This window comes from Calonectris borealis, chromosome 4 (genome assembly GCF_964195595.1).
Source record: "Calonectris borealis chromosome 4, bCalBor7.hap1.2, whole genome shotgun sequence".
Classification (NCBI taxonomy): Eukaryota; Metazoa; Chordata; class Aves; order Procellariiformes; family Procellariidae; genus Calonectris; species Calonectris borealis.
The window spans coordinates 25,371,623-25,388,308 of NC_134315.1; the positions used below are offsets into that span (position 1 = coordinate 25,371,623).

Sequence of the window (16,686 nt, forward strand, 5' to 3'; positions counted from 1 at the left end):
GGCTTCTTGATTTTTCCTTGTTCCACAACGTTTTATGTTCCCTTTCTTGACAATAGTACAAGTACCTTGCTACACAGCGTTTAACTTATTTTCTTTTCTATTCTTACTTTGATGGTGGCTTCATTTTCTTTTTCACTCCAAGATAAAGCTTCAGGGAATTGACAGGCAACACTTTTTCAGGTTTGCTAGCCTGCAAATAAAATAAGATTCTAATTATTGTATCAGAAAAGTGCAAAAGAGAAAATGCCACGTGACTGTCTTCACAGTTAGGCTTCTTTCATGGGCTGCACCCCTCTTCTCTAACAGATCATTATGTTTTTTCTCTCCTTCCCATTAGCAAAGTGTGCCGATCACTATTACTGGAAGCAGACTAATTAAGACCTTGAGGTCCGTGTGAAGTCACAAAACTGTAACGCATCTGGAATAATGAAAATGCGGTGGTACAAGTCACAAAACTGGAGTGCTGTAATATATGGGCACAAGCTCTTCAAGAGACAGTCAGGGAAGATGAGGAGTGGGGTTGCCCTCTGTTAAGGAGCATCTATGGGATGGACAATATCACAGTGAGTATTTGCTTCAGATCACCCAATTAGGATGAAGAAAAAGCAGATGAAGTATTTAAACAGACCAAGGAAGTCTCTGGATAACAGATCCTGACTCTTATGGGGCAGGGGACAGGGAAGGCAGGGCTTTGCTCTCCCTGGTATCTTCTGGAAGGGCAACACAGTGGAACACAAGCAATCCAGCTTATTTCTGGAGAATGTCAGGGATAACTTCTTGACACTAGATGGGCCAACAAGGGGTGATGCACAAGGGGTGATCTGCTATTCACAGACAAGGAAGAACTGGTCAGCGATGAGATAATCAATGGTAGTATTGGCCATAGTTACCATGAAATAGTAGAGCTCAAGGTCCTGAGGGTAAAAAAGATGACAAGTTAGCAGAGGACAGACCACGGAGATTAGAAGAGTAACATTTGGCTTATTCAAGGAACTGATAGGTGAGTGTCCATAAGAGGAGGCAACTCTGAAGGGTAAAGGAGCTCAGGAAAGCTGGCAGGTCTTTAAGGACAGCATTCTCAAAGAACAAGAACAGTTCATCGCAATACTCAGGAAAACAAGCAGATTTATCAGAAGACAAGCCCAGGTAAATAGGTAGCTCGTGGTGGAGCTCCAATGCAGACAAAGGCAGTACACAGGAAGTGGACGCAGGGAGAAACGATGAAGGAAGAAATTTAGAAACACTGCCCAAGATATGTAGATATGCTGTTAGGACAGCCAAAGCTCATTTGGAATTGAGACCTGCTTATGGACAGTAAGGGCAACATGATGATGAGCTTCTACACCGGTACCTTAGTAGTAAAAGGCTGAACAAGGAAAATGTACCCAATGCTGAACAGGGAGGGTGAATTAGCAACAGCAGACACAGGTAAGGCTAAGGTAACTCAGAATCTTCTTTGCATCAGTCTTCAGACCAGCAAGGTCTCCTAGGCCTCTACACTTACAGACAGGTTTCAAGGAGGAGAATAACGACTGCACCAGAGGAGCACTAGATCAAGCCAGGAAAGACTTGACAGAATTTAAGTCACGCAAGTCCACTGGATCAGATAGGCTGCATCCAAGGGTTCCGAGTGTGCTGGCTGACATTCTTGAAAGGTTGCTCTGTGTCAGCTTGGAAGTGTCAGAAATCAGGAGCAATTGCTGGCAACTGGAAATAGGAAAACATTGCCTCCATTCTCAGTAAAGGCTGAAAAGATGACTTGAAGAACTAGTTGCCTGCCAGCCTCACTTCAGTCCCTGGGGAAATCCTAAAGTGAGTTTTCTTGGAGCATATTTCTGAGCACATGGAGGAGAAGATGCTACTGGGAGCATGCAGCATGATCAACGTGATTGATTTCTACAACAAAATAACTGGATTTGTGGATGAGGGGGGAGTAGTGGGTATTATTTACCTCAGCTTTATCAAGGCTCCTCACACTGTCTCCCACAATATTCTTCTACCCAAGTTGGGAAGTTACGGTCTGGATGGGTGGACATCTATATCAGTAAAAAGCTAGTTGCACAATTAGACTCAAGAGGGTGACAGTTAATCAGACATACTCTAACTGTGGACCTATAACAAGGGGAGTACTGCAGGAGTCTGTTCTGGGACCTGTCCTTTTTAACATCTTCATCAATGACCTGGATGAGTCAATCATCAAGTTTTCTCAATGACCCAGAGGACCAGTCAGTATGCTTGGGGGCAAGGCTGACTTCCAGAGGGACCTATACAGAGGACAAAGAAGTGGGCCAACAGGAATCTTATGAAATTCAACAATGATAAATACCAAGTCCTGCACCGGGGAAAGAAAAAACCCCTGCAATGACACAGACTGGGGAGCAGCTCTGAGGAGAAGGACCTAAGGGTGCTGGTAGATGGCAAGCTGGGCATAAGTCAGCAGTGTGTCCTGGCAGCAAAGAAGGTCTCCCGCGCTGTGTTAGCAGAAGCACAGCTGGTAGATTGAGGAAAGTGATTCTCCCCCTCTCCTCAGCACTTGTGAGACTGCATCTGCAGTCCTGCATCCAGTTTTGGCCCCCCCAATAGAAAAAAGAGAATCAATAATCTGGAGTGAGTTCAGCAGAGGCCCACCAAACTGGCTGGAGGCTGGAGCACCTGCCCTGTGAGGAGAGGCTGACCTAACAGCAGCCCCCCTAACAGCAGACCTAAGGGAAGTGATCAAGAAGATGAAATGAGGCTCTTCACATCGTGAGAAGATGACTAGATACAAGGAGAAACCTTTTCCTATGAGGGCAGCAAGGTACTGCAACAGGCTGCCCAGAGGTTACGCAATCTCCATCCTTGGGGGTTTTCAGGACTTAACTGCATCAAGCCCTGAGCATCCTGTTCTGACCTAAGTTGCTAGCCCTGCTGTGAACAAGAAGTTGGACTAGAGATCTCCTAAGGTTCCCTCCTTCCTTGCTCCTTCTTCAACAAACTACCTTTAGCCAACCTACAACAGACATATACCCACACTAGGTATGAGAACTGAACATGCCTGGGGAATGAAATGCTGAAAGGAAACAATAAAATTCTCATGTACACTAATTCTACTACAGAACACAACTAACACCCCTTTAGTACTTTTAGGTCAAGTGTTTTAGCTTTCTATTTTGGGGGGGGGAAACGAAAACCCAAACTTAACAAATCCTATAATCCCAGTACATAAACCTACTCCGTAGTGTTTACTGTCCTGGATTCTCAATTTCCTCCTCTACAGCTTTCAATCTCTAACACTCCAATATGGGGAAAAAAAGACAGAATCTGAGATGGCATAAACATTTAAGAAAACAAAACAAAACAAAAAAACACACAATAGTTTTAAGGTTGGTATTCTTGTGTAACTTGCCGCTCACAGCAAGGGTACTGCCACGATGAAAAAACACCCCTACAGAACATACTATTTAGTTAAACAACAGTATACTTCTCACAAAAAATGTACCTTAAGGAAACCATTTGTCTGTGTGTGAGCTTCTCTCTTAACAACAGTACACTAAAGTGGTATGTTATTTCAGTCAATTAGCACAATATTGTAATTTAACATACATAATCATGGAAACTTTTCACTTTTTTGATAATTGCTATTGAACAAGAGAAACACTTAACAGAATGTATCTCCACCTGCATATACAAACTTAATTTGCGCTTAATGAGAATTTATAAATTAAATAGTACATGCAGTCTTATTAAATACAATTTTCCATCTTCAATGTCAAGCTTTCTTACTATTCATTTCTAAATATGACTAAAATTAAACCAAGATTATTAGTGCTAGTTGAACATCTCTCAAAAGAAAATAAAACAAACTGATACATACCAATTTGTCAGAATGGTATTTCCATTTGCTTTTTTAAAAAACAAATTTAAAGCCATTTAAAAGTAACACTGTTCAAAACTCCACCTGAGTTGCGGAATTTAATGTTTTATAAATAAGAATGGCTTAAAAAAGCAAATTTTAAAGTAGCACAATTCTATCATAAACTCTTTCCAAGATACTAATTAAAGCTTTATGGGCATATTAATTTATTCTTACATATGTGCCAATTTGAGTTTTAGCACTAAATTATGAGACACTATTTTTGACATTCTGGGATCATTCTCATTAAGATTATATCCACAGTATCACAAGAAGTCATAGTATTTCTTTTGCATTAGCTTACTTGAGCAATGGATCTGTCTTTAAAAAAAGTACTTTATGAAGGTCAGCAAGTATACATCTATATTTGCTGGATGGGCAAAACCATCAGTCAGCAAAAATAAAAGCACTGTAAACTTTTTTTTTTTTAAAAAAAAAAAGATCTTTTTTTTTTAAACCAGATCTTTTTTTTTTAAACCAGAAATTATCAGAACTAAAATGAAAACATAGTTCTCGATGCACATTATTGAGTTTTATACTTTAATACAAACTGCACACACCCAAAAACATTCTTTAAAGAAAACTCCCAGGAAATATTTAAAACTGAACCCACCATGCTATTAGGTCTGCCTAAATTTGCTTCTGTTGAATCCTGAGGTATATCTAATTATCAATACTAGTTTTTGGAGGACTGAGAATACATCTGAAAACTGCTGTTGGGAAGCAGGGGAAGGTTTTGTTAGTGTATTGAGAGTTTTGTTTCTTATAATCTCTTCTATCATGACAGTTGTAGGTATAAGAACCCTGTTGCTTGTAATTTCTAAAGGCTTTGTGTGAGATACCAAAAAAAAACTGCATGCAGCTCACTTAAGTTCCATATTACTTCTACTACCGCTCTCTGCAGTAGGTTTTCAAAAAAACTTAAGTCACAGCACAAGCTGTAGGCATTCCTAAATGTTGGTTTACTTTTATTTTTTAAAGCTTATAGAAATGCATAATTACAATAGCTAAATGAGCAACTGACACAAACTCCTTTTACTAAAGCGTCTGGGAAATAGTAAGATAAAAATCTTGTACTTCAACCCCAAACTCTAGAAGTTGCTATTTAGTATCAGAGATGTTGATCTGTTTGCCTTTCTCCCCTTTTTCGTATGAAACAGAAAGCTTAAGTGAGTGCTTAAGAGTTTGGTGAAGAGTTTGTCTGTTGTACCTTCATATCCTTATAAAGAAGCAAGTTTCCTTCCCGTAACACAAAATAACGCTCTTGAAATTTGTTTCCAGACAGTAGTTTTGATGGTTCTTCTTTGTACTTCAGATTGCCTGCTTTCATGCTACCTTTCTCAGTTTTATCTATCAAGAAAATAAAAAATCCTTTTGTTAGAAGATTTTACAACACTGGAAGCTGCTAGTTTTTAAGTGTCCCTAGTTTATTAAAAGACTAAAATTAAAATTCCACTGATTTGTTATTATATGTATAAAAGTAATGAAATTAATGATATATAATATATAAATATAAATAATTATATAGTACATTTTAACACATTATATATTAATATATATGATATATTAATAAGAAAGGTATTCTTAAATATTGACACCATTATGATTTTAATTACTGGGGGAAAAAAGTCTTCTCTGTTTCACTTCTAAGATAACACGGAAAGAATCCACCAACACACTTTAATAAAGAATCTTTTCAGAATAGAATGTGCAGTTATGTCCAAAAGTATGACATGGATACTTTTAATCTCTGTGCTTCAGAGAGGCAAGAATTTTCCATAGAGATCTGATTTTGTCATGAATCTGTCTACATTTTTCTGTTTGAGTCAAAATACACAGAAACACACATATATTTGGTAAAAATAATAATTAAAAAAAAAAAACAATCCCCCCCTACAAAAAAACCCACCAAACCCAAACCACAACTTTGCAGTCAGCTTTATAAAGCATTTAACTTTGTTCTGAAAAAGCCTTTATTTAAAAAAAAAATCTGAATCAGTGAAGGTTTTCAATGTTAGAGACTAGATTTTTCAGTATGTTCTCTGCAATTTAAAATTCTAAATAAAGTAATACAAAAAAGTATTAGTAGTACATATAAACTACTGCACCACCACTTCTAGATGGTTTTGGTTTTCCTATTCTGCCCAATATATGTATATTTTTTTTTAAACTAGTTTATCAGCTTTTCCCAGTAAGTCCACTTTCAAATAGCAACAACTTCTGACCACTAATTACAGTAATTACCATGATGATTTGACTCATGCATATAAACTCAAACCAAAACAGTGCTTTAACAAAGTAAGGAACAACAAAAGAAAAAAAAAATTCCTACTTGCATCTTATGAAGTCTTTATGAAAGAGCACAGAATTCAGCAGAATTCTAAAGTATTCTTTTCTCCTTGAGGTAACTAGTGCTGGAAGCAGACTGCCAGCGTGAACAGAGAGCAGCTGGGCAGGAGATGAACTCTTCTCCTCCATTCCAGTCAACACCATTTCACCTTGTGGAGGAAGCCATACTAACAGGGCTAATAATTCATTTACCCCAAAACACTACAAGCCTACTACTTATGCCATATTTTGGATTTCACCACCTATTTTCTTTTGCTAAATGTAGATATTTCCTGTGAGTCATTCACTTATTTACAAAATACTGAATAAACTTGTTTAGGAGTCCCAGAATGATACCACTAGTTTTTATAATACATTAATTTCAAGATAGTAAATAAAACTGTGGTGTAAAAGGAGTATGTGGTGTATGGAGAATAGCATCCTTACCCAGCTGCTCAATTGGCTTTTTTCATTAAAATTCCATTTAGGATTTGAGCATCTGATATCAAAACTCTATTATTAAGAAGCAGCACACAATATAACCTCAAAAATAAGAATAAAATGTTTTAAATAAATCAACAATAAAAAGTATCATAAAATACATTTTTATTTGGTCAGGAAAGACAGGAATACAGAAAAGACCAACTTTCATTGTTTGCATATTTTTTTCAATTTGTGAAGAGCAGTATTACACAGCCACAGCTAACTACACAAATAGTCATGCTTTGGAAGCGACGCTTGCTGTAACGTATACTAATCAAAATTATGTATTTTTTCTATCTTCATACATTCTGCTAAACGAGCAGTCAATATCTTCAAGTACTGCATAACATGCACAAAGCAAGTATGAGAGGTGACAAGGGAGAATTAAGAATTTGCATGAAACATCACCAATGACCACAAAATGCAGGGTCTAATACAAATATATTGCACGGTACTGTTTGCAGCTACTTATATTTTAGTATTTATGGGTTTTGTCCTTTTAAAGAATCTGTAGATGGTTATTCCACACATGACTATTTAGGAAGAGCCCTAACATTTTAATAGTGAAAAATGTATTAATGCATTAGATGCATGGTTGTGCGTGCACAAAAAGTACATGAGTCATACCCAGTCTCAAACGTCCAATTATGCAAATACACTTTAAAATGCATACAAAAAACCCAGTTAGGTTATATTTTAAAACTCAGTCAGATTCTACTATCATTTGCACAGTGTAGAGGGACTATGGGACTAACTTGAAGAGTTGTATCTCAATCCCATCTTTCATACTGGCTGAAAAACAGCCAGTTGGAATTAAATTATTCCTCCTACTAACCTTAATCATTTGCAAAAAGAAGATAATTAAAAATTGTGAATCTAATTACCTCTTGCTTTATATCTCAGTACAAACTGAAGTTATGAAAAACATTTAAAAAATAATGGAAATTAAAAAGATAATAAACTTCTTTGGTTTCATCAAATAAAAACAACTACATTCTTATCAGCATGTTTGCCATGAAAGGAAAATCTCAAAAGAAAATTTCCCAGTTTCATTAGAGTTTAAGATAGAATCTAAAGCAAGAATCAATACATTTCAACAACTAAAATAAGAAGTTACTTGGATTGCCTCAGTTATAAGTGCAAATATACACGCACAGTTAAAAAAAGCGCTAAACATATTCCCTCTTTGCCAATAGGAATATTTATTTCATGTTCAGAATAGAATATGAATCCTTAGCAACACAATCACAAGCTTTTTTTTTTTAACCATACCAAATGAGAGCAGCAGGGTATTTCCACATCTGTACCAAATTGGAAGATTTTACATTTCTGCGCATAGCTTTCGAAAGGACAAAACTCATTCTAAACTTCACAGCATTCCCACCATAGCAAATCTATCAAACACTTGATACTTACAAAGATCTTAGAAAAGCCTGAAGGAGAAAGAATAATAATCCTCTAAATTGATGTTATTCTATATTCTTTAGAAGCCAGTATTTCATAAAGTAAACCTAAAATAATCGGGATACGTCCTAATCAGAATGATTTTTCAGATACTAACTTTACAAAACATGCAGAACTTTTAAGAACTTTGCAACTACTAGGAACTAGATGCACTCAATCCATTCAGGATTGATCCACCTATGGTTTAGAAGTTTGCGTTTCAAAGAATATCTCTGAATAATAGCCCTTGTTCTCAGAAATCCATACTTCCCACTCATAAAATAACTCTTTCCTGGTAAAATTTCAAGGACCTATATACACACACTTTATAGTGAATCTATTCTCTCAAATTTTTCTAACAAATAAAACTTTTATGTGGGAAATTTTCAGGTAGGGAGAAGAAAAAGGGTCTTGAAATAGAACTAAGCTGTACTGAGTATCTCTTATACCAAAATATAACGCACACCTTGCCCTTCTGAACAGCACTTGAAAGACTGCTCCTGCAACAAGCATGAAAAGCTATGGAATAAATTGTCAAGAGAGAATAACTAAAGATCTGGAGGACAGTGGAAAACTCACCACAAATTTACTGAAACATATCAATACAAATGATTTTTTTTTTCCTTGAAAAGGAAAGTTGATTTCTAGACAAGAGAAAATATACATCTGGACCTCAATACAATGTTTGATATTGCACAACATGAGAAATTAGTTTAAAATAGAGAAAATGAGAATGAGTTAATAATTATGAAAAAGGAGAATGTACTATGTATAAGGAACATGGGAAAAATTGCACTGACAGGGAAGACAATGATAAGTTGCCAAGATGAAATGAGGCTACTAGAGTTGTTCCTTGAGGCTCGCTATTGAACCAACATTATTTCAAACATCATTAAATTCTCCAGAAGAAAAAGGAGAAAAGTGCTGATGACACAAAGCTCTGAAGTAACATTAACAGAAACAAAGGTCAGGAATACCTTAATTTAGTCTGTAAGATTCTAACATAAATCAGAGAACCAAGGGAAATTCATGGAATTCAGTTATAAACATGGTATGATCACAGCCCTATTAATTTTACTGCGAAGGAGGAGAACATCCATTCACCCAGTTGTCCATTTGTATGGGCTGAATCCACTGTTAAAAAACAGATTTCAAGTAATAGTGGTTGGACATCTGGCCTCAGCCCTACTACTCAGCAAGGAGGTATTATCCACATAAAGAGCATAAAAGACTGACAAGATTGAGATGTCCCCTTCTTCCTTCAAGCCAGCAGTTATTTCTTATGCACTTTGAGATGGAGAGCCCCAGCGTAACCACAACTGCCTCCTCCTCTAGACACTGGGAGCATCCTTTCCCCAGTGACCTCATCCTGTATCTTTTCTCACTCTGACACTACCTAATGATGGAAGTACAATGTTTATCTAAAAAACCCATATCTTTTTGTTGTGAAATAGCTGCTTACTTGTTTTAACAGTGTGTACAGATGTAAGATTAGAAATAGAAAGAATAAACACGTAGATTCCTGCAACTACAAAATGTGGATGAATGGTGCAGACTTTCTGTGCATCTTTGCCTACCCTTCATATATACACGGTTTTGCTGAAGCTAGTGAACTTTTCCTCGGTACTGCTAATGTTTCAGAGTAAATTTACAAGCTGAAAGCGGACTCAAAAACTCTAACAAGATGAAATGACTACAGAACTGTGTTTATTATTTTATTATAACAAGATCCAGTTAGAAAAAGTAACATTTTAGAAATTAAAATATGTTCACCATGTAAAAGTTCCTTAAAATGGCAGTTCCACTTTCAAGAAAAGGTTTTGTAATACACGTGATTACTCTGCCATGTAGAGTTTGCAGAGATCAATACTATAAGTCTGCAATATGGCAGAGATTTTTCCCTTCAAACCATTAAGAAAACCAATATAAATCATCAAATAAGCTGTTAATTATTTTAACATCAAAAAAAGCGCCAGTAAATGTAAACATTCAGTCAGAAGCCAGTGTGTCTAGACTAAGGTCAAACTGAATAGAATTTATACAATTTCTGTGATAGGTTGGGAGAACAAATGGATGTAGAAATTAGGAGAGAAGAAGGGCAAATGGCACACCTCCCCTTTAAATAGTACTACATTTTGTAAACTGAACCTCAGCCTAATCCTTATGTGTTCCTCAGAGCAGTGATTCACACAGTCCTTATGACCCATTCCCTTTTCTGATTATACCTCAACACATACTGAGTGAGGTGATGGGAGTTCATGTATCAAGCTTTTAACAAAGTAGGCCATTTCTCTCTATTCACTATCTGCTATGACACGTTGAGAGATAGTGAAACTCAAAAGTCATGAACAGCACACTTGTTAAGGTTGGTTCATATTTGTGGAATATGCTCTTACAGGAATAAAGGATGATGAGAGAAGGCTATTACTTTCAGAAGAATAAGCATAGCAGCATAACTTTTTCTTCTTGAAATCAAGACAGAAGAGATTATATAGATGGAGAGATTAATACCTCTGTGTATGGGGAAGAGATCTACAGGAAAAGAAAAGATTACACATTTTAATAAGTCATTAGATAAAATCAGATGGCCATTAAACCAGGCATCATGTGTCACCATTGCATGTTTTACAGTGACAGCATACAGGATTTCAACTGCTTGAAAACAGGATAGTAATTTTTGGACATGTTTAACTTCTAAACTCCTGCTTCCCTCAAAGCAAATACCACATATTATTATACAGGAGATTTAAATCCAGGTATTATGTAAAAAAATAAAATAGGACTGGGGCAGCTTGTAAATCATATTTTTCCACTATATATTTGAGCTGTATTTTCTTTCAAGTGTCAGATCTAAATTCCTTATCCTTTCTACAGGCCATATACTCTCTAAGTCATTCAGGTGCTTGAGTACGTCATTTAAATTAGCTTTGTAGTTTGGAGGCATCGGATTATATAACAGAAATTATTCTTATATAACATACTTATATAATTATATATAAATCATGTTTTGTATATAATGTAATCATTATATATAGAAAATATACGCATATATAGTCCATAGAGAGAGAGTATAGTATATTATATATGTGGATGGAATGTGCAGAACTGCACTATGGATATAACAGCAGTCTCAAGCTCCACAGCAGAAGTTCACAAACTGTGAAATGAATGCAGAGTTTCTGTATACTTTTATGTTCAAATGGGAGAGCTTATAGATTGTAGAAACAAAAATATACATATTTTCTATGTTTTGAAAGGAAGTCAGCACAACCCTCAGTAAATCAGTAACTTTTATAAAGTAGTAGGAATTCAGATGTTCTGGGGCACTTCGCCCCAAGAAAACAGCTATAAAAGAATTGCCATGTCCCCACGTGAAATATCTGAAGTTTTAAGAGAGATACGTACCACTGTAGAGTTTTATCATGTCTGCTGTTAGAAATCTCTTTATTATCAGATATGCAGTGCCAGGCTCTGGTAGAGAACTCCAGTGAAGAACTTGTTCTAGTACATTCTCTGTATAATGCAGAGGACGTTCTGAAAAATGCCAGGGATAAAAAACAACAGTGTTGAAATAAAAAAAAAAAAACAACCCCAAGATTGGAGGCCCTTAGAAGTTACACATTCACTTTGAGCTACAGAAGAAAAACACTGCTTTCAACATAAGACAATTAGGCACTTCATTGACTTTCTGCAGCAACACCTTTGCTGGCAGGGTCTGCACAGATAACAAATATCAAATTAAACAAGCAGTAGTCAAATGTTCAGTGGTTCTTTTGTATTTAGTTATGAATATTTTCTTATGTAAAGACACTAAAACACTGCTTTCAAACTAAATACAGAAGTTAGGACTATCACAGGGCATACCTAAATATGATCAAACAGAACTGAGACCTGCAGCTATCCTGGGCCTCATTGGCCTAGGCTCGATACAAAAATGAATCATCATAGGCACCAATTCTCTGCAATCAAAACCCAAAGAATTTGGAGCAATTACAGTGAAAAAAAAAAAAACATTTGCATAGATTATACTGTCTGTTAATGATCAAAGCAGACTGAGACAGACTCTTGGTTTCATTACATTCCTTTTACTAGAAGGGAAAAGTGTGTGGTCTTACTAGGTCTTCTCCCTGTTGCTGTGGTTGGGGAATTTCCAGACTTGCACTTTTATATTCCAACCTCATACAAAGAGTACAGCAAGATTAAAATACCAATAGATGAAGGCACGACTGGACTGTATGCCTGCACTTCAACACTTCAGTTGCTCAAACATATATTTGTTGATAGATAGGTATCATCCACCCTAAAATAGAAACTCTGATACCCTTTCACAGGATTGAAAAACTGCAGTGGTAAGGAAGTCCAGCCAGTACTCCGTACAAACCCCAGTTCATATACCAAATGAAAGTAGGGAAGACCTTGCAAATAGTCCCATAAATCTGCATTACCAGATCCAGCAAAAATCTGAGCTGCAACATAGGCTGAGGTATCATACAAGGCAACACTGATGTGGATGAAGAGAGACTGTACAGTTCCCCTCTCTCTATTAATTCTTCCTCCACACGCCCCCCCCACACCCCCACAAAGGCTTTAACCTGCTCAGCAGTAGGCACCTGCTATAATTCATGAAAGCACAAAAACCTTAACGATGGCTTTGTGGGCTACAACTTCAAGCAGTGGATCCAAGTGTCATTTTATCTCCAAAGAGAGATTTTTTTCCCAAAGTTCTGAGCTCCCATTTGCATATCAACTTCTGTGGGCCAGGCCTTGAGAAGAGCTGGGTACAGCTCCTGGAAAGTCACACCTGTGTGACGCTGCCATGTTGGGTTAGACAGTCTAGCCCTGTGTCTCTTGAGTACTGAGGAGAAATGTATGCCGCCTCAATCTCATTTTTCATTTCTGCTAGGGTAGATGAATATGAAATGTCAACAGCTGCTTTGGGACTGTCCAGCACTACACTCTAGCAGAACATATTTTCCTGAACACCAGAGCTCCAGAAAGCAGCAGCCACAAATAACACACTTAAGTGACAGAAAAAACTACCGCTGTTTTGGGATGCAAAAAAACTAGCTTACCTGTAGGCTTGTTATACCACTTACATAAAGATTTTATTATTCAGACATGACAACAAAGCAGCCTAACAAAAATACCATTCTGCAGACAGCAGCTCAGTCCCTACTTTATAACACCATTTCTTCTGGCCCTTTTGTTTTAAATGATCAAACTTTTTAAATTTCTTTTCAACTTTTGGGGAAACTGTGGACGCTGATGTGATAAAGTTAACACAACTTTTTGCCTTTGTACAAAATAGAAACATCCATTTTAAAGACAAACAACTTTACAAATCTAAGCCAGGAAACACCGGCAAATCATCACATCTTCCTAGAACACCAGCACTCCCAGAGTAAACACCTACTGTTTTATTTATAGTTACATTTAAGACCATCTGTCATCATGGATTACATGGTACATAAATCATCATGCTGAAATGCATTAGCTATTTTACTGGCAACACACCTCATTTACAAACTATCCATCAAGCACAAATTACTAAAAAAATATACACCCCATTTTGTAAAAGCATATGGTATTGAAAGTTCTGCATGAGGTTAGGTAAAATTATCAATTATTTCAACTTTTCTATATGCAAATAATTTAGTTGATTTTTAATATTGCAATTTTAGGATTCTGAACAGCGAGCAGTCAACACATACATTCAATTACCCTTTTACTTAGGTCATCATATGCTGGTAAATATCGAAAACCAGTCATTTTCATCTTAAACAATACTATCAGGAGAAAATTACTTTTTAGAAAATGTACAATTCTAATTTTCCTGACATCTCAGGGTTCGTTTTCAGGGCAGTATATCTTAAAAAGTAAAATAACTCTTATAAAACTTCAAGATTGAGTGTAACAAACTGAATACCACCATGCACTTGGACAGATACTAGGCTGCGGCAGGAACACAAGCAGAAAATTCATTTCTGTCAGAACGACACTGTGATCATTAATGTACGTTTGAAACAAATACGCAAACTTTGTTTCTGTCATGACATGTCAGAATCTCAACTTATTTGTAAATGCCTTAGATCACATAACGTTCAATGGTGTTTGTCAAATGATGCTAGTAAGATCAATCTGCAGCAGCAAAGACTCGAGTAGATTTTTAATTCTTTAGTGTCACATTTGGACCAAAGATTGCACAGGATTATTTTTCCTCTGTTATTTTCCCTGTGCTTTAGCCTTTTGAAAATCTGCTAGATTCAGCCATAGCACCACAGGAGTCTTCCTGATTAAGTACCTCTTACTACACGCATTATTTTTATTTTTCAACATTATTAATTCAGTTCGCCTGTTCTGATACATAGATCCTTCCAGAAAGGGGTCCATGAAGCAGACATTTCATCAACACAGTCTCTACTGATTGGAGCCAGGTGCTGAATTAGGACTTTATTTATTTTGTTTTTTGCTTGTTTGTTTTGGTTTTAAAACACTGGTATGCCACTTCTACTTTGCATTGTAAACTCTTGTTTCAATGGGATACACTCTAATCCCTTGCCATTTATTGTCCTATATAGGACCTGTAGTGTCTCACTCTAAGCTTAACTGTGCCGATCTTCCATAGTCATTAGCTGAGACAACATTTCTAGCCCACACTAAAATACTAGTTGTTGCACCCAAATACCTCAAGAAGGTGCTGTGGGGTCTCTCTTTTGTATTTACTTTTGTGTTCTCTTGGCCATATATAGTTTATTTTTCATTTGCCTGTAAACATATATCAAGTTTAAGAAAATAAAATTCCCTCTTCAAATTTTTCCATTACTCAGTCAAAAGAAATAGCATTTCTAGAGTGCTTGTAGGAATTATCAGGACTTTTCTAAAGAGAACAAATGCTAGCATTCTTTGTCAGTTGATACACACATCTATGAATCTGGGAATGAACTCTATGTTACAACTCTACACAGCATCACCACAAGATGCAAGATGCAAAGAGGGATCAGGATCATTTATTTTAAGTCAAAAGGGAGAATGCAATTCCATTCTTATTATTGATACTGCCAAGGTCAAGACTGAGTATACCAAGAATACTAGTAAATCTAAACAGATTATTGTAAGCACATCTGAAAATCAAGTACAACAGAACTATTCAAATAATCTTGGAACATTTAGTAATCTTAGTTTTCTCTATTTTTTATAGGTTTTTTTTTTCCTTAACTTGAAAACAGTATTTTCACTACCGAAATAAACTAGTCCACAGACCACTTCTGTAACATGAAAATAGTAAGAGCAGCAACTTACTTTGAAGTGCAAATAGATGTTGCTTTTTACTAAAAGCATATTTCTGTCCCTCACATATTCTTCAAAAATCAGATGACACTAGTGAGTCATTCATGGAAATACAATGTTTTAATTAAAAAAAACTCTATTACTTTATGTTAAGTATCTCTAATAATAAAGTGCAAGCTCCAGCATGTATAAAGCACTCCCAATGTTAAAACCCTTTTACAGTTCATGAATATTGTGACCATGTAACATTTGCTCCTGTTGGCAGCAGAACCATATTTAAAACAAATGTTTCAAGATTGTGCTAGATACACCATAATGCCACTTGCCATAAACACAGGATTACACAACTTTATGCCTCCTTTTTCATCTACACACATAAAATAATTGACTAAATAATAAAAAAAGATCCTTTCCCCTAAGTATTACATGTATTTTCTCATTTCATTTTCTGAAAAACATTATTCCTTATAAAATCAACTGCTGACATTCTAATGAAAGTAAGTTTCTTCTTTGAGACTTATTGGTAAGATCTACTTTTCTATAGCTGATGACTAAAGAACTGCAAAGCAGAGTTAACAAAGTATATTTTTTCAGCCCTGAATTTATAAGCATTTTAAAACAATTCATCACATTATTTCTGGCAAAGTGTAGAAAGAAATCATGTAGATGTCTCAGTAACCAAAAGTAAAACAATGGCATGAAGGCTAATTTTTGTTTTGTTTCTATGAACTTTTTAGTAACTCTTGAACTAAGCTTTTGATTAAGTATTGAAAAATAAAAACAATAAAATTTGATGAACATGCATAAATTTAAGTGTCACTAACCTAGTTCTCCATTTTCAAGTACTTCAAAAGCAGCCCAGATATCATCTTTGTTGGGAATAATGTTTTTGATTCCTAAAATATCATTAGTTAATTCTTCTGCTTCCATCAAAGGTGATACCTGCAATACAAATTGAGTCAGTTCATAATATATTACAATTCCAAATTTCTGATCTATTTTTTTCAAAATCTTCCTCCCTGCAATTGGCTTTACAAAAAAAAAAAAAAAGCAGCAGATATATTGAGTTAGAAGCGCTTAAATTATTTATCAGACTCCAGCATGCTTTCCTTATTTTGTTCCATGAAATAGAAATTATAATCTTTAGCGGACTGATAACTTGGTAACTTGAAATTCCTTTTTTCTACCTTTGAAAAATTAGGGGGAAAAAAAAAAGCCTTGATATGTTTTCTTGGATATGGGAAGATAAATAT

General features: G+C 35.9%; 1 protein-coding gene across 1 annotated transcript in view; it reads right to left on the reverse strand.

Annotated features, from left to right (window-relative positions):
* The window catches only part of ARAP2 (ArfGAP with RhoGAP domain, ankyrin repeat and PH domain 2), a 126,663-nt gene that overhangs the window by 15,057 nt on the left and 94,920 nt on the right, over positions 1 to 16,686 (reverse strand). Inside the window, exons 25-28 of the mRNA XM_075148897.1 lie at positions 16,258 to 16,375; positions 11,552 to 11,680; positions 5,103 to 5,242; positions 108 to 190 (exon numbers count right to left, since the gene is read on the reverse strand). Coding sequence (XP_075004998.1) covers positions 108 to 190; positions 5,103 to 5,242; positions 11,552 to 11,680; positions 16,258 to 16,375 — 470 coding nt within the window. The remainder of the gene's footprint in view (positions 1 to 107; positions 191 to 5,102; positions 5,243 to 11,551; positions 11,681 to 16,257; positions 16,376 to 16,686) is intronic.